The 20,003-nt window shown below is 35.7% G+C and overlaps 1 protein-coding gene across 1 annotated transcript in view; it reads left to right on the forward strand.

The window, feature by feature from the left end:
- The window catches only part of PGR (progesterone receptor), a 97,774-nt gene that overhangs the window by 52,056 nt on the left and 25,715 nt on the right, over positions 1-20,003 (forward strand). The window contains exon 4 of the mRNA XM_032853570.1: positions 17,910-18,215. Coding sequence (XP_032709461.1) covers positions 17,910-18,215 — 306 coding nt within the window. The remainder of the gene's footprint in view (positions 1-17,909; positions 18,216-20,003) is intronic.

The following is a 20,003-nucleotide window of genomic DNA, read 5'->3' on the forward strand; positions in this document are numbered from 1 at the left end:
CCGAACCAGATTACAGTCAGAGTTTTTAAAGGCAGAGTTGGGGTGGACTCAGTGGTGGATGAGGACAAAGGGGATGATGTTAGTCTCTAAGGAATTTTGGAAGCAAGGTCTCCAGGACCTTGAGGGGCTAGCTATTGTTGGAAGAAAGGTTATTTATTACTAGTAATAAAAAATCTTCTCATGAGACCCTTTAGATGGGAATGATTTATCTTGGGAATGATTGCTGACACTATCTTGGAGGTTTAGAGATAAAGTTTCACCCTTCTCCTATCAAGTGTCCTTGTTAGTGAGATTTGGGTTTAGAAGAAATTTAACTTTATTTCCATTTCCTTCTGCCTCAGCCTCCTTCAGTTTTATGGTGGGGAGGGCGACATTAGGGCTTGGGAACTGAGTTATTTGCCTCTGGAAATTGGGCTATTGTTAAATCTCTAGTACATTTGTAAATCAAGGGAGACTCCTGTCTTGCAGGATTGTGATCTCTGCAAGTTAACTATTTGTTTTTCTTAGGGCAGCCAGTGGTGGCTGAGGAATGTCACACGTATTTACCAAGGGGAGGGGAGCGGGTGGAGAGGGGGTGCAAGGTGCCAGCTTTTGCTTTGCCAAGATGGGTGTACTGGTATCAGGGCTAGACTCGAGGTGGGTACAGCCTTGCTTTTCTTGGCCTCCACATGTTCTGATTATAAGAATTGTGATTGAGTTATTGGGTCTCTTAGTTGCATATAATTTTTATTTTTAATGAATCACTTCCTTGCCTTCACCAGGTCACAGTGAACTCTTGCATTTTGTTCATTGCCGTACGGCACCGAGTAGGAAAAATAGTTACACTCTGAAGGATGGTAATATATCTTCTAATTCAGAAATTCTGCTTCTAACTTCTTTCCTTTGGAAAACATGTTTGTGTAATGATTCACAAAAAAATTCTAAAATGAATAGAGCTCTGTATTTTGCATTTGTGGTAAAAATGCTAACTTATTATAAAGGTAATTAGTTCTTATAAAATAAGTAGCTTTCTGTGTAAAAGAATGATTAAATGCATAGTTAATGTTAGCTGATTTTTTCAAGCTGGGATTTTTTACAGGGTTATTTATTTATTTTTTTATTTATTTTGTTAGCCTTTTCTTCAGATTTTAAAAGGTTATGTTAGAAAGCTAGTCTATCCCCTACCTCCTCCTACCCTTAGATTTACCCCCACATTTCTTAGCAAAGAGAGTAATTTTCTGGGCTACAAACTATGGGTTGTGTAGTAAAGGTGTGTTCTTTTTTTCTTCTCCTACACTTGAAGACAATAAGCCTCATTTTTTTTTTTTTCTGAAGAATACCAAAATTCCTGAGCAGTACCTTTTGTGGAGGTATAGAAACTTAGTCTATGCCTTTGATTACTATAAAAACTGAAACCATCTGCTCTCTCTTTGATGCAGGAATTTCTTTGGGTGACAGCTGCCACCTATGCCTTTAGACCTCTCATGGTCTTCCTCTTACGAGCATTTTCTTTTCTACTCAAACCCTGGTCTTTGAATCAGCAACCGCCATCCCAAGACAGTACCTCACACTCTTTCCTCAGTTCACTGACTTGAAACCTCTACCCAATTAATGTCTTCTGTTTACTCCCCAATTGTTCACCCTAAATGCCATTTCATACATGGTAGATAAGGATATTCCTTAGAGCATTCATTCTCATTTCTTTGGCTTCATTTGTTTGCCTGGGGTTGTTTTTTGGTGGTGTTTGTTTGTTTTTTGTTTTGGGGGACTGCTTTTATGGATGCCAGCTAGAACTATTCAATAGTATCTGATATTGTCTCCTATTTCCACATTCAGTAAAAAGTCAGGATTGAGGAATACAAAGGTTCTTCCCCATTTGTAGTCTGACTTTAGTTGGATGATTTAAAACAATTCTAGTAGAGCTTTTTTTTTCCTAATTACCTAATTTAAATTCATATACCTAATTTAATTTCATATTTCCTATTATCTAGTATTTGTATTTTTTTTTCAGCAAAAACACAGATATATTGTTTTCATCTGGGAAGTAGAGGTGGAATCTGAAAAAGGAAAAGCGAGATAAATCAGTGCTAAAAGGGGTTGTTAGAGCATAGTCTCAGCGTACTGATTCCAGCAACATCATCTTTTTGCTAACCCAAAGTCAAAACATATATCTAGACATGATTTCTTATAGCTACTATTAGGATAATTGCCTATAAATCCACAAAAACTACAGCAAAGCTTATTATGATCCTCATAATATCAAAGGATTTGATTTGCACCATTCCCTGTCTGCTGATCTTTACCACCTATTTTCTCATCCAATTCCCAAAAAGCTTTCTGGCTGTCATAAAACTTACATTTTAATATCCAGTATAATACTCTTCCCTTGCCTCCATGCAGTAAGCCCAGCATTATCACATGAACACCTGGTGTCATCCACTCAATATAATATTTTTTTGCCCCAAATAAAAGCAAATAACAGAGAGGCCATGAAAAAGTAAACAACATTCATTTCAGAACATGTTCCAGAATTAGTGATCATTATTACTTTATTCACTCCGAAAGGTCTACCTATATGTTTATCTATTGTTTTTCCCCCAACTCAGTCTTTCATTCAGTTAATAAACTGAATTTTATTTTTGAAATAAAATTTTTATAAGTTCTTTCTGTGGGAAATTGTTAATGATAAACTCATTTGCTTCCATTTAAAATATCATTATTTAATCTTCATTTTGGATGATGATTTTGGTAATTTAAAAATTTTAGGTTGACTTTTTTTCCTCTACATCTTAAAGATGTTCATCTATTATCTTTTGGCATGTATCATTTTTTCTACAAATTCTCCAATTGATTTAACAGCTTCTTTGAGGCAATATTTTCTCTATATTTATATAAAACATTTTTATACTTGGTTCTCCAAGTTCACTCAATTATAAATTAGTTTCATTTGTTCTACTTGTAAATCATAATTTCTAAATCTGAGAATTTATGTCTTTCATAAACACCAGGAGTATTCTTCCCAGTATTCTTCAAATATTACCTCCCTCCACATTGCCTTTTTCTAACTCTAGAATACTTACTAGACATATATTAGTTAGCGCATTCTGTTTTTTCATCCATTCTATCTTCTATATATTTTATCTTACTTAACATTTCCCATATTGTTATATACCTATGCTATATTCTGTGTCATTTAGTCAGTTATGTCTTCAAGTTTACTATCTTTTCATTTTAGTACTTTTTTTTAGACATTATACTTGTTTTTTTATAAATCTATCTTATTTTTACTAGTGTTTCCCTTTTTTGTGTTTCCATTCTTTTTTTCATATAACTTCAATTATTTTAAACAAAGTTGTTGCAAATATTTGTAGTCAGTAATTCCAAAGTCCCATAACTCCAGATCTAATTATGCCACTGTATCACAGTGGTTTAAAAAAATGCCACTATTCTTTATAGAATTTCCCCATGATTGTAGTATAAATACTCCTTTATAGCAAATTTCAGGCTACTAATGTTTTAAAAACCAACTCTCAATATTCCTGAATACTTAGTAAGTTTTCATAGGCTGTTGTGAGCCAATTCCAGCTCCCTGTTTATTATCTCTGCTACTTCTCACTCATTGTGCCTTTTGTAATTTTGGATTATAAACTCATGTTTGGCACATCTTAATATTTTTTTTAAATCCTGTGTGGCCTTAATTGAGGGAGTTTCTCTCCAGAGAATTTTTATTTATTCTTCCAGGCACTTTAAGGATTTAATCAATGAAGGAACACTTTTCATATTTACTTTTTTGCTTCCAGGATTCCCATAAAATGCAGATAGAATAATTTCAAACTGCCAATCTGGGTGAAGGAGGCCTTTGATTAAGAATTCAAAGGAGAGGTTTTTTTAATTATTATTAAGAATTCAGAAGAGAGTTTGTTTTTTTTTTTTTTTCCATACTGAGCTAAGAGTTGAAACAGATATGCTTTCTTCTAGTGTCCCTTTGTCAGTGGCTAGAGAGTCTTCATATTGGACTCCTTGATACTTTGCTGACTTTTTGAGAAGTTTATCTATGCATTTAAAAGTATCTATGCATTAAAAGAAGTTTATCTCTGCATAGTTATACTTCATTCATCATATTAGGTGTTCTGGAGAAGATTAATAAGCTACCTAATTTTCTACATTGCCAGTAAAGGAAATTTACATACAATTTTATGCTAATTTCAATCCAATATATTAAACCTACTTTAAAGTTTTAAATATTATCAGTAGGTTAAAAAGAATTTTTTTTAAAACACTTCTGTAGGAGATGGTATAGCATTGTAATAAGAGTAAGGATGTAGAGTCAGAACAAATAGGGTTTGATTTAAATTTTGCCACTAAGCCCAGCAATTATACTACTAGTTATTTATTCAAAAGATATAAAGGTAGTGATTCAAAGGGGCACACGAACCCCAATGTTTATAGCAGCAGTGTCCACAATCTCCAAAGCATGGTAAAAACCCAAATGTTATCCATCAACAGATGATTGAATAAAGATGTGTGTATGTCTATGAAGGAATATTACTCAGCCATCAAAAAGAATGAAATCTTGCCATTTGCAACAATGTGACTGGAACTAGAGACTATTATGCTATGCAAAATAAGTCAGTCAGAGAAAATCAAATACCATATGATTTCATTCATATGTAGAATTTAAGAAACAAAACAGATGAACATAGGGGAAGGGAAGAAAAAATAAAATAAGACAAAAAGAGAAAAGCAAACCATAAGAGACTCAACTAAAGGGAACAACTTGAGGGTTGCTGGAGGGGAGATAGGTGGAAGGATGGGGTAACTGGGTGATGGGGATCAAGCAGAGCACTTTATGTAATGAGCACTGGGTGTTATATGCAACTGATGAATCGCTAAATTCTACCTCTGAAAATAATAATACACTGTATGTTAACTACTTGAATTTAAACTTAAAAAATAATACATAAATTTCCCCACTAATAGCTGCAGGACCTCAGGAACACACTGAAACTTTTACACATCTTTATTTTCTTTTCCATTTAGACCACATAATGAAAGTTATGAGGGCAAATGAAATGATAGCTCTAAAGGATATCCTTCAGATATCCAGGCACACAGGTGCCTGGCCTATAAAAAAGTTTAGCAAATCGTGGCTTCAAATACCTTTTATGTCTTAGAGTCATTTATGCAGATATTATCATTGGCAAAATATTTAACTTTAATGCTAATTATATTCTTATATCTTCTAAAAGTTTTTTAATTTTTTTTTGTAGGAACCATTGAAAAATCAAAGCAGGTATCTTGGAATTGACATTAATTTACAGACTCATAAATAGTAGAGGTACTTAATGTAATGGTTACTGAATATCATTATTATATATATTTATGTTCCCAAACCATATGTTTCCCCTGGAAACATAATCTGAAAGGAAATGTATATATTTTACATGGCAGGAAAATTTGGTAAATGACTGAAAATATTTCAGTTGATTTTTTTTAACCTTTGTAGAAGAATGTCCTACTTGTTTTGATTTTTGGAAGTACTTTGGTAACTGTTTGGGATAGACCCCATGACTACAGGAGTATGGTGAACTTAAAAAAGATATTCACCAGTTTGTGGTATGGGCCCCTCACCTCTCAAATCTGTATACATTGCTTTTGGTTTTTTTAGGCATCTAATGTAAATGAAGACAAAATTAGATTCTAATGACTTTCCTTTGTTGATGACCTGGGTCTTTTGCCTGTGTTTCTTAAACATTGAATTTCAGTAATTTCATCAATACTTAGCTCTTTCTTAATCCTTATTTTTTTTCTGAAATAGAATACACCTTTTTGTATTTGAAACTTCAAGTCTTCTTATATATTAACAAAGTATTCTTTATTACCTTCAGAAATTTTTTGTTTTATGTTTTCTTTCCCTTTTTCATGGTCCCCAATAAGAATCAGTATCTTAGCTCTCTGGTTTCAGTCTTCCACACCAACTACCCTTTCTCTACTGACTTTAATTTTTAGTTCTTATACCTCATTTTGTGATTTTTCTTAAAAATCTCAACATTATGTCTCTGGTTACTTTTTTTAACACTGGCAGTTCTCCTTTTTAATTCTTCTTATAAGGCTTTTTAATCTATAATGGCTTTATTTCTTTAACTTTCTTTTTCTTTTTCAGTTCCCATTTCAGCTTACTTTATTTTGTAATTTCTTGCATCTTTAGTTTGATGTTATATTTCTCTCCTTTGAATTCTTGAAGTTTAGATGTCACTTTATTTTTGAAATATAGGGAAAGTTTTACCTAGGTCTATTTCCTACCATAATTCTTCCTCCAACTTGTATTCATCTGATTTTTAATTTTTACATTCTCCTTTTATCATTTCTAAAATTAGTTTTGCTTAAATTCTCTATGATATGTCTGCTACTTACTATACATTTAAGTCTATATAATTCTATCCTGGCCTGCTATTTGACTTAGTAATTGTTAACCATTTCCCTTTGGCTTTCTTTTTACTTTGATTATCCCCTTATAATTTCAGCTAGAAGACTCGAAATCTTAGCTATGTTTTTGGTATGGAAGACAGGGAAACAGTAGTTGGAGACATAAATGTAGCTATGGTAGAATAACATCAACAGCTAAAGTGCAAGCATATGCAAACCCCAAACATTCCTAAGTCCTCTGCCCTACATTGTATATTTTGCTGGAGGGAAATTCCCTTTAGATTTCTTCTCATTCTTCAGAGAACAGAAGTTATATGTCAGGAGACCTAATTATTATAGACACTTTTGTGGCAAAGATGTTTTTGTTGCTGTGCAATTATTGATTTATTAAAAAAAATTATTCTTACAATGTACAAGATACTGTGATATCATCAAAGAGTTTATGTTTTAGTTGAGGACAGAAACAATTAAAAAAATAGGATAAAATATTGTAGCCTGCCAGAACATGATAAATGCTAAGAAAAAATAAAACAGAGATGCAGGATAGAAGGTGTTAGGGATTAGTGTACATTTGTCTCTGCTCAGTTGAATACGAACAGTAACTCCAAAAATAATTCTGAGTTTTCCATTACTTTTCTCTATTCTACCTCTTGTCTGGGTTGTCTCTATTTAAACTTAGAAGGCCAAATTGTGGTGGTGGGGGGGAAGTAGTGTGACCATATGATCCTCATTTGGGTGTCCTTTACCATTCTACTATGAAAATGGATGCTGAAGACTTATGTTCTCTGCTTTCCCTGTAACCTTCATATGTCCCAATTAAAATTCCTCTCACCCACCACTTTTAACATACATTAAGATACTAGACATATTTGGCATATGTTCCTGGGTTCTGTATCCTATCTTATTTGTCCCTATGTCCATTCATACAAATATTTATATAATTCCACCATGTTGGATTGTAATAATAGTATTATAAATTGTAATGAACAGATTGGCATATATTGAAATCACAATTGCTCTTCCAACAAAATTTTCTTGGCTACTCTAACAACCATTTATTCTTCTCAATGAACAGTAAAACCATCAATCCCAGTTCCAAAAATACTGGATTCTGATTGAAACAGCATAATATTTATGTATTAATTTGAGCAGGAGTGATAATTTAAGTTTCTCAATCCAGAAATATGTCTTTTCATTAATTCACATATTTGTTTTGTGTCCTATGACAGAATTTTATACTTTTTAAAAATTTTGCTTCTTTTTTAAAGGTTTTATTTATATTTGAGAGAAAGAGAGAGAGTATGAGTGGGGAAGAAGCAAGTTCCCAGTGAACAGGGAGCCCAACATAGGGCTTCATCCCAGACCCTGGGATCATGACCTGAGCAAAAAAGAAGATGCTTAACCAACTGAGTCAGCCAGTTGCCCCCAGAATTTTATAGTTTTAATACAGGTCCTATGTTTTTCTTAAGTTTCTTCTTATTTTATAACTTTCACCTCTGTTGTGATAGAATATTTCTATTTTTGAAATGGTAATTATTAGAACTGATATAGTGTGATTTTTTATTTCCTAAATTTAGTTATTATATCTTAATTTTTAATTGAAGTATAATTAACATATATTATATTAATTTCAAGCATGCAACATATTGATTCCACAATTCTATACATTAATCAATGCTCATAACAATAAGTGTAGTTACCATCTGTCACCATACATTATTCTAATATTATTGACAATAATCACTATGCTCTACTTTTCATCTCCGTGACTTATTTATTTTATAACTAGAAGTTTTTTACCTCTTAATGACCTTTATCTATTTCACACATCCCCTCACCCACCCTCTTTCTGGCAACCACCAGTTCTCTATATTTAAGAGCCTGTTTTTAATCCTAAAATTTATATGGAACCAGAAGAGACCCCAAATTGCTAAGGAAATGTTGAAAAAGAAAAACAAAACTGGGGACATCACATTGCCTGATTTCAAGCTTTACTACAAAGCTGTGATCACCAAGACAGTATGGTACTGGCAGAAAAACAGACACATAGACCAGTGGAACAGAATAGAGAGCCCAGATATGGACCTACAACTCTGTGTTCAAACAATCTTTAATAAAGCAGGAAAAAAAAAATCCAGTGGAAAAAACCAGTCTCTTCAATAAATGGTGCTTGGAAAATTAGACAGCTATGTACAGAAGAATGAAACTTGACCACTCTCTTACACCATACACAAAGATAAACTCTTACACCATACACGAAGATACTGCCTCAACCTGAGGCAGGAATCTATCAAAATCCTAGAGGAGAACATAGGCAGTAACCTCTTCAACATCAGCCACAGCAACTTCTTTCAAGACATGTATCCAAGGGCAAAGGAAACAAAAGTGAAAATGAACTTTTGGGACTTCATCAAGATAAAAAAGCTTCTGCACAGCACAAGAAATAGTCAACAAAATGAAGAGGCAACCCACAGAATGGGAGAAGATATTTGCAAATGATACTACAGACAAAGGGCTGATGTCTAAGATCTATAAAGAATTCCTTAAACTCAACACTCAAAAAACAGATAATCATGTCAAAAATGGGCAGGAGACATGAACAGACACTTCTCCAAAGAAGACATACAGATGGCTAACAGACACATGAAAAAATGTTCATCATCACTAGCCATCAGGGAGATTCAACTCAAAACCACATTGAGATACCACCTTACATCAGTTAGAAGGGCCAAACTTAACAAGACAGGAAACAACATGTGTTGGAGAGGATGTGGAGAAAGGGGAACCCTCTTACACTGTTGGTGGGAAAGCAAGTTGGTGCAGCCACTTTGGAGAACAGTGTGGAGATTCCTTAAGAAATTAAAAATAGAGCTACCTTATGACCCTGCAATTGCACTACTGGGTATTTACCCCAAAGATACAGATGTAGTGAAAAGAAGGGCCATATGTACCCCAATGATCATAGCAGCAGTGACCACAATCACCAAACTGTGGAAAGAGCCAAGTTGCCCTTTTACAGACAAATGGGTAAAGAAAATATGGTCCCTATATACAGTGGCATACTACACCTCAATCAGAAAGGATGAATACCTAACTTTTGAATCAACATGGATGGGACTGGAAGAGATTATGCTGAGTGAAATAAGTCAAGCAGAGAGAGTCAATTATCATATTGTTTCACTTACTTGTGGAGCATAAGGAATAACATGAGGACATTAGGAGAAGGAAAGGAAAAATGAATTGCGGGAAATCAGAGGGGAGATGAAGCATGAGAGACTGTGGACTCTGAGAAACAAACAGTGTTTTGGAGGGGACTGGGATGGGAGGTTAGGTGAGTCTGGTAAGGACGGCAAGTATTGCATAGAGCACTGGGTATGGTTCATAAACAATGAATCTTGGAACTTGGAAAAAAAAAAAAAAAAAAAAAAGAATCTGTTTTTAGATTCCTATATAAGCAAGGGGTGCCTGGGTGTCTCAGTCAGTTAAGCATCTGCCTTCAGCTCAGATCATGATATCCAGGTCCTGGAATAGAGCTCTGCATCCCCCACTGGGTTCCTTGCTCAGCAGGATCTGCCCCTCCCTCTTCTCCTGTACTCTGTGCTCTCTCTCTCTCTCCCCCTCTCAAATAAATAAGTAAAATATTTTTTGGGAAAAAAAAAAACCTCCCATATAAATGAAATCATATTGTATTTGTCTTTCTCTGTCTGATTTATTTTACTTGGCATAATACCCTAAAGGTCCATCTATGTTGTTGCAAATGGCAAGATCTCAGGCTATTTTATGGCTAAGTCAATTCCTATGTGTCTAGGTTTATGTGTATCACATCATCTTTATGTATTCATCTATCAATGGACATGTGTTGTTTCCATATTTTGGCTATGTAAATAATGCTGCAATAAACATAGGGGTTCATATATATTTTAAAATTAGTGTTTTTGTTTTCTTTGAGTAAAAACCCAGCAGTTGAAGTACTGTATTTTTAATGTTTGAAGGAACCCCTGTGTTGTTTTCCACAGTGGTTGCACCAGTTTACATTCCCAAGAGTGCAGGAAGGTTCCCATTTCTCCACATTCTTGCCATGATTTGTTATTTTTCTGTCCTTTCGTTTCAAGCCATTCTGACTGGTGTGAAGTGATAACTCCATTTTGATTTTGATTTGTGTTTCCCTGATGATTGGTGATGTTGATCATCATTTCATATGTCTTTTGGCCATTGACATGTCTTCCTTTGGAAAAAATGTCTATTTTTTTTTTTTTTTTTGGTGTTGAGTTTGTAAGTTAATTATTTATTTATTATTATTATTTTTTTAACATATAATGTATTATTAGCTCCAGGGGTACAGGTCTGTGAATCACCAGGTTTACACACTTCACAGCACTTACCATGCACATACCTTCCCAAATGTCCATAGCCCAATCACCCTCTCCCTCCACCCGGCAACCCTCAGTTTGTTTTGTGAGATTAGGAATCTTTTATGGTTTGTCTCCCTCCCGATTCCATCTTGTTTCATTTATTCTTTTCCTGCTCCCCAAATCGCCAACATTGCATCTCAACTTCCTTATATCAGGGAGATCATAAGATAATTGTCTTTCTCTAATTGACTTATTTCGCTAAGCATAATACCCTTTAGTTCCATCCACGTCATCGCAAATGGCAAGATTTCATTTCTTTTGATGGTTACATAGTATTCCATTGTATATATATATCACCTCTTCTTTATCCATTCATCTAGGTTCTTTCCATAGTTTGGCTATTGTGGACATTGCTGCTATAAACATTCAGGTGCACATGCCCCTTTGGATCACTACATTTATATTTTTAGGGTAAATACCCAGTAGTGCACTGCTGGGTCGTAGTGTGGCTCTATTTTCAACTTTTTTTTTTAATTTTATTTTTTATAAACATATATTTTTATCCCCAGGGGTACAGGTCTGTGAATTGCCAGGTTTACACACTTCACAGCACTCACCATAGCACATACCCTCCCCAATGTCCATAAACCCACCCCCCCTCCCAAACCCCTCCCCGCATCAACCCTCCGTTTGTTTTGTGAGATTAAGAGTCACTTATGGTTTGTCTCCCTCCCAATCCCATCTTGTTTCATTTACTCTTCTCCTACCCCCTTAACCCCCCATGTTGCATCTCCTCTCCCTCATATCAGGGAGATCATATGAGAGTTGTCTTTCTCCGATTGACTTATTTCGCTAAGCATGATACCCTCTAGTTCCATCCACGTCGTCGCAAATGGCAAGATTTCATTTATTTTGATGGCTGCATAGTATTCCATTGTGTATATATACCACATCTTCTTGATACATTCGTCTGTTGATGGACATCTAGGTTCTTTCCATAGTTTGGCTAGTGTGGACATTGCTGCTATAAACATTCGGGTACACGTGCCCCTTCGGGTCACTACGTTTGTATCTTTAGGGTAAATACCCAGCAGTGCAATTGCTGGGTCATAGGGTAGTTCTATTTTCAACATTTTGAGGAACCTCCATGCTGTTTTCCAGAGTGGTTGCACCAGCTTGCATTCCCACCAACAGTGTAGGAGGGTTCCCCTTTCTCCACATCCTCACCAGCATCTGTCATTTCCTGACTTGTTAATTTTAGCCATTCTGACTGGTGTGAGGTGGTATCTCATTGTGGTTTTGATTTGTATTCCCCTGATGCCGAGTGATGTGGAGCATTTTTTCATGTGTCTATTGGCCATTTGGATGTCTTCTTTGCAGAAATGTCCGTTCATGTCCTCTGCCCATTTCTTGATTGGATTATTTGTTCTTTGGGTGTTGAGTTTTATAAATTCTTTTAGATTTTGGATACTAGCCCTTTGCATTGTCGTCTGATATGTCATTTGCAAATATCTTCTCCCATTCTGTCAGTTGTCTTTTGGTTTTGTGAACTGTTTCCTTTACTGTGCAAAAGCTTTTGATCTTGATGAAGTCCCAGTGGTTCATTTTTGCCCTTGCTTCCCTTGCCTTTGGTGATGTTTCTAGGAAGAAGTTGCTGCGGCTGAGGTCAAAGAGGTTGCTGCCTGTGCTCTCCTCAAGGATTTTGATGGATTTCTTTCTCAGGTTGAGGTTCCTCATCCATTTGGAGTCTATTTTCATGTGTAGTGTAAGGAATGTGGCTGTCCGATTTTTTTCTGTATGTGGCTGTCCGATTTTCCCGACACCATTTGTTGAAGAGACTGTCTTTTTTCCATTGGACATTCTTTTCTGATTTGTCGAAGATTAATTGACCATAGAGTTTAGTGTCTATTTCTGGGCTCTCTATTTTGTTCCATTTTCTCTGTGTTTGTTTTTGTGCCAGTACCATACTGTCTTGATGATTACAGCTTTGTAATAGAGTTTGAAGTCTGGAATTGTGATGCCACCAACTTTGGTTTTCTCTTTCAATATTCCTCTGGCTATTCGGGGTCTTCTCAGGTTCCATATAAATTTTAGGATTATTAGTTCCATTTCTTTGAAAAAAAATGGATGATATTTTGATAGGAATTGCATTAAACATGTAGATTGCTTTAGGTAGCATAGACATTTTCACAATATTTGTTCTTCTGATCCATGAGCATGGAACATTTTTCCATTTCTTTGTGTCTTCCTCAATTTCTTTCATGAGTACTTTATAGTTTTCTGAGTATAGATTCTTAGTCTCTTTGGTTAGGTTTATTCCTAGGTATCTTATAGTTTTGGGTGCAATTGTAAATGGGATTGACTCCTTAATTTCTCTTTCTTCTGTCTTGTTGTTGGTGTATTGAAATGCAACTGATTTCTGTGCATTGATTTTATATCCTGACACTCTACTGAATTCCTGTACAAGTTCTGGCAGATTTGGAGTGGAGTCTTCTGGCTTTCCACATAAAGTATCATATCATCTGAAAAGAGTGAGAGTTTGACTTCTTCTTTGCAGATTTGGATGCCTTTAATTTCTTTTTGTTGTCTAATTGCTGAGGCTAGGACTTCTAGTACTTTGTTGAATAGCAGCAGTGATAATGGACATCCCTACCATGTTCCTGACCTTAGCGGGGAAGCTCTAAGTTTTACCCCATTGAGAATGATATTCGCTGTGGGTATTTCGTAAATGACTTTGAATATATTGAGGTATGTATCCTGATCCCTATACTATGAAGAGTTTTGATCAGGAAAGTATGCTGTACTTTGTCAAATGCTTTTTCAGCATCTATTGAGACTGTCATATGGTTCTTGCTCTCTTTCTTTTATTAAAGTATTGTATCACATTGATTGATTTGTAGATGTTGAATCAACCTTACAGCCCAGGAATAAATCCCACTTGGTCATGGTGAATAATCCTTGTAATGTACCATTGGATCCTATTTGTTAGTATTTTGGTGAGAATTTTTGCATCCATGTTCATCAAGGATATTGGTCTGTAATTCTCCTTTTTGATGGGGTCTTTGTCTGGTTTTAGGATCCAGGTAATCCTGGATTTTGATGCTTTCTCCCTTTGCCATATTATTTACTGCAATTTGCTCCAATATACCTTCTGCCCCCCTCTCTTCTTCTTATGGAATCCCAATTATTCTAATATTGTTTCATCTTTGGCATCACTTACCTCTCTAATTCTCCCCTCATGGTCCAGTAGTTGCTTGTCTCTCTTTTGCTCAGCTTCTTTATTCTCCATCATGTGGTCTTCTACATCACTAATTTTCTCTTCTGCCTCATTTATCCTAGCAGTAAGAGCCTCCATTTTTTTATTGCTCCTCATTAATATCTTTTTTTTATTTGAACTTTGTTATATTTTATTTCTTTTATTTATCCATAAGGGCATTCTCAATATCTCCCATGCTTTTTTTGAGCCCAGCTGGCACCTTGATAATCGTCATTCTGAACTCTTGTTTGTCATATTACTATGTCCATATTGATTAGTTCCCTTCCCATTGGTACTGCCTCTTGTTCTTTTTCTTGTGGTAAGTTTTTCTGCCTTGCCATTTTATCTAGATAACAATAGATGAATGAGAGAACAAAATACTAAAAGGGTGGCAAAGACCGCAGAAAAATATATGCTAGCAAAATCAGGAGAGACATGAAATGGGGGAGAAGAAAGGGGAAAAATATTTTAAAAATGGAAAAATTAGGGGCGCCTGGGTGGCTCAGTGGGTTTAGCCTCTGCCTTCGGCTCAGGTCATGATCCCAGCATCCTGGGATCGAGTCCCGCATCGGGCTCTCTGCTCGTCAGGGAGCCTGCTTCCTCCTCTCTCTCTGCCTGCATCTTTGCCTGCTTGTGATCTCTGTCTGTCAGATACATCAATAAAATCTTTTAAAAAAATGGAAAAATTGTATATATATATATATATATATATATGTGTGTGTGTGTGTGTGTGTGTGTGTGTGTGTGTGTATATATATACACACACATATATATATTACATTACACTGGTGAATAGAAAAGAGCCACCCACTAGATTTTGGATATATTCTGGTTTCTTTGGAGAAACTGCCTGCCAAAATTTTATAGGGAAAAAAATATATAGATATCTATCTACACACACACACACACACACACACAATAAGGGTAAACACGGGGAAGGGATGGAATATGACTGTAAAGATGAAAATTTAAAAAGATTCAAAAAAAGGAATTGATAAGAAGTTTCTTGGAAAGCAAAAGAAAGAAAAAAAGGAGGAGAGAATGTGATCAGGCTGGAGACTAGAATAAAGCCATGTACTAGATTTAAGGTATATTTTGATTTACTAGAAGAAATTGTATCCCAAAATTTTAAAGAAACAAACCTATATGTATACAAAAAATAAGGTCAAGTAAATGAAGGGATAAAATATGACTATAACAATGAAAATTTTAAAGGATTTTTTAAAAGGCAATGATAAGATAAAATAGTTAAAAAAGACTTAAAAAAGAAAAGAGGATAAGTTAAAAAAATAGAATAAGAAATAAATAACATTTAAAAAATTTAACTTTGAAAGACTAAAAGGGTCATGGAAAGAAAACCATGAATTCTATGTGTTGCTTTCCCCTAACTCTGGAGTTTCACAGTTCTCATTGATTAGAGAACTTTGTCTTGACTGGATGTTCTTGCTGATCTTCTGAGGGTGGGGCCTCTTGCAGTGATTTTCAAATGTCTTTGCCTGAGGTGGAATTGCACTGCCACTTAGCCAGGCTATGTAATCTGCTTGGCTTCGCTCTTGGTAGCTTTTGTTCCCTGAATGCTTTCCCTTTTCCTTTTGCTCCCTGAATGCTTTTTTTGGTAACCTTCAAATCTCTGACCCAAAGGAGCCTAGAGTTTGGGGCTCCACTCCTAAGTGTGCCATTTGGGAAAAGCAGTCAATCCCTCCCATCTCCCTGGTCTCCAGTGCACTCTGAGTTCACCCAGCCTGTGACTGAGCATTTCTATGTCTGGCACATGGCCCCGTTTGGAGTCTCAGAACCCAGCAAATTCCTGCAGAGTACTCCCATGCAGCTCCTCCTGAAGGAAGAAGTAGGAGATGTTTCTGGATCTGCCACTTATGAGGTCCCTGCTTGAAACGCAGTGGTTGGACTGTGCCTTGGATCACAGTTTAAGGTAATCCCAAGCTGAGAGTACACTCCTCAGCCTGTTTCTGTAACTGGCTTTCCTGCTTCAATACCTGGGAGCTCTGCCACACTCAGACACCCCCAGTCTTTCTCTGAGCCTGCGGGTCCTGAGACCACATGGTTCCTGAGACCACACTGTCCCCATGAGGGCTCCACCCCCTTTTAGCCAATGAAGCAACATCCCTCAGTGGAGCAGACTTCTAAAAGTTCCGATTTTGTGCTCCACTGTTCTCTTCACTTGCTGGGAGTTGGCCCCTCGCTACCATGGTCTTTCTTCCTGTGGCTTTAGATTCACTTCTCCATAAGTCCTACCTTCTGGAAAGTGGTTGATTTTTCTGTTCCTAGAATTGCCGCTCTTCTCTTCTATCTCCTGTTGAATTTGTAAGTGTTCAGAATGGTTTGATAACTATCTAGCTGAACTCCTGGGACCTGATGATATTTCAGTTTCCTATTCCTCCGCCATCTTGCTTCCTCCTCCTGTAATTTTGTCTTATTCCTTCATTTGGGAGAGATTTTTCTGTCTCTTCATTTTGCCTAACTCCCTGTATTTGTTTGTATATATTTGGTAGGTCAAGTATGTTTCCTGATATTGAAAGTAGTGACCTTATAAAGAAGATGTCCTGTGATACTCTGTAGCACAGTCTTCCCTGGTCACCAAAACAAGGTGCTCCAGAGCTGTCCCTGTGTGTGCTGTGTGTACCTACTATTGTGACTCTGCAATTCTTCTAGCCGGGCCAACTGCAATGAACCAGTTTGCCTGCTGGGTGCACTGGACAGGGTTTGGTCCCAACACTTTTGAGGGTCTTATCTGAGGTCACTGTGGGCTCACTGCTGGGTGGCGCCAGCAGTCAATCAAATGTCTGCAATTAGCCACTCTGCCATAATTTCAGGTGCATGAAGGTTAAGTCTTACTCCCTGCAAGGGCAGCTAAGAGACTGGCTGCCAGAACTGTGAACATGCTAATATATGAAGTTCTTTCCCCTCAACCCTCGACCCCTTCCCAGGGTCAGAGATACTTTGGAGGGATATCTGCTGAGGTGGGTGGGATTAAAAGGTGTAGGTCCACAGGAGAATGTCATCGTTAGGCATACAATTTTAGCAAGGTAAATAGAGTGTTTATACTAGTTCCCACAAGAATGGGCATTAAACCCACTGATATTTATAGCTCTTGAAGTTAAACCATACTAGTCCTGAAAGCCCAATGTTATATGGACTCATCTTTCCAGTTCAGGTGCCCAGTGCTGGGAGTGTGTAGTGTGGGGTCTGATCCTCTTTCTTTTCATACTTGTGATGTCCCTCCCTTTTGTGGTCAGTCCCACCAAAGGTTCAGTTCCCAGCTGAACTGGGAAATTTACACTTTTCAATATGCCCTCCTCTTCATGAATAACTGTGGAAGGTCTGTTCTGCCAGTCTTCCTGTCATTTTCAGAGTCAGTTGAATAGATGTAGCTATTATCACAGTACATCTATGGGACAAAGTGAGCTCAAGATCCTCATACCCCATCATCTTATGCTACTCTGGGCTAGCCCTCAACAGATTCCTAAAAGACTAAAACCCAAAAGAAGATTCAATATTTACTGAAAACTATGTTTTAAGTAATGTAGTCTGTAGCATTAGCTTTTGGGAGGCAGTCCTATCAAAATATTTTCCAGTTCTGAGCTTAGTCTCTACTGAAAGCCATTTGTTTTCTCATATATATTGCTGCAAAGCTCTGTATTCCTCCATTAGATACTGGTGTAAATATTCACACCACACAAACCTAGGGAATGCTGGTGTAATTAATTCTTTAATTCAAGTCTGAGACCTAACATTTTACTTATTCCATTTCATCTTATTAGATTGATGCTAAAACCTACAATGCTATATTCTAAGACTTAAGAAAAATAACAATCTGCTGAAAGATTTGGTTGATATGTATTTACATGATCTTTTCTTTCTTTTCTTTTTTTTTATAGGTCGAAAATTTAAAAAGTTCAATAAAGTCAGAGTTATGAGAGCACTGGATGCTGTTGCTCTCCCACAGTCTGTGGGCATTCCAAATGAAAGCCAAGCCCTAAGCCAAAGAATCTCTTTTTCACCAACTCAAGATATACAGTTGATCCCTCCATTGATTAACCTGCTAATGAGCATTGAACCAGAGGTGATCTATGCAGGACATGACAACACCAAACCTGATACCTCCAGTTCTTTGCTGACGAGTCTTAACCAACTAGGCGAGCGGCAACTTCTCTCAGTAGTCAAGTGGTCTAAATCATTGCCAGGTAATAATAATTTGTATATAGTAGCATAGAATGAAAATTTTATATTTCTTATACAAGTCAATTGTTAAAGTCTGTATAATAAATTAAACATTGTGTAAACAGTATGTTATATAATGCATTTCAGCAGTTCAAAATACTTACCTAGGATCTTAAATAATGTGTTTCTTATCTAGGACCCTACTGTGTACTATGGAAATACAGAAGTCATAGATGATACTTTGAGTCTTGATGATTCCAAAATTACATGCATGAAGAAGTTAAGGAACAGCATAAGTTTATGTGTTCAAGCACAGGTGTAATAGTAGTTCAGAGAAAAAGAAATTCTCCATCTTCTTAAAAATGTCGAGTTCATTTTAAGTGCTACTTTAACCAACCTCAAATAGTTAAAAATAAAACAATGTATCTATTCACATAACATATCAAAAGTAGTATTCAGAGTACAGTGGGATATTTAAAGTTAGTTAAGAAGTATAATTTATAAACATATATAAATAAATTGGACATAGGGAAATGAACTTCCTTCTAGTCACTATTTTCTCTATACTCAGACAAAGTGGAAAAGAGTAAGAATCTGGCTTGTACCATCATGAAAGGATTTAAGTCACTTTATTTATAAAGTAGTTTTGCTTCCTCAGCACAACTCCATACAATGATGAAGTTTTTACTTGGCTAAATCTGAGTCTACAGAGCCAGGAGAATACATGGGTATCCATTTTTGTAGAACCATTAATCCCATAATTAAAAATACAGCATTTTAAAAAATTATATTCTCTTCACACCAAAAATACCCTTACATTTTTTTAAATCAGTTGATTTTTCCAGTATCTGATCAAGAATTAAACATATGCCATTTTAGTCTCCAGGTAAATTCAATAGTCTTTTTAAAAGAATTTTTTTGTCAATTTCACTTAATATATTTCTGTTATCATTTTACCTCAAAGGTTTGAAATTCAACAGATGACTTGTTATTCAAAAATCAAGGTTATTTGAAACAGAAAGAAAAATAGATTCCTGTTGAATCTTCTAAAAAATATGTGTTGAGAAAAAATTAATAAAACTCACTATTCTAATGGAGATAAGGTAATTTCATAGAAAAATCCAAATACCCAGGTTCTTATTAGCTTCATTGTTGCTGAAAGCCTTGGGCAGGTAATTTTTTTTCCATTAGAAAATTTCTGAGATTTTAAAACTTAACTGTAAAGTTGTTATCACCTTTATTTACTTACTTACTTAGTTTCTTATTTATTTATTATGTTATGTTTGTTGCCATGCAGTACTTCATTGTTTTTGATGTACTGTTATCGCCTTTAATAGGTCTTTATTAAATTGAGATATTACAATAAGGATGAACTTTGTTTAAAAATAGGAGTATTTATGTGTTTAACTTTTCTCAGTTTTTATATTATTTAGAAAAGGTGGTTTCTTTGATTTTAATTGTTATAGTTTATATTTTTAACATTTTGGAGCTTCTTTACTGTTTAAAAAATTCTACTATCAGTTGGCAAAGTTGGAAAATACCCAATTATAGCTTAAAAGATAATTTATTCACTTTGGGTAAAAGCTAAGTGAACACTTTAAGTTGAAAGATTTACCTGTGAAGATTTTTTATCTTCACATTCTCAAAAAGAGTGAGAGGAAATTTTTATACTGAATTTACCGGCAACTCTTAGTGTTGCAAAATGTTATCTGTGTGTAAGGAAAAAAGAATGATGACATCCACCAGTATTATAGGTACCATTTCCATTAACTGTAATGTAACAATAAGGGAAGCTTATTTGATAGTTTAGT

Source organism: Lontra canadensis, unplaced genomic scaffold (genome assembly GCF_010015895.1).
Source record: "Lontra canadensis isolate GAN:19392208 unplaced genomic scaffold, GSC_riverotter_1.0 scaffold7, whole genome shotgun sequence".
In the NCBI taxonomy this organism is placed as follows: domain Eukaryota; kingdom Metazoa; phylum Chordata; class Mammalia; order Carnivora; family Mustelidae; genus Lontra; species Lontra canadensis.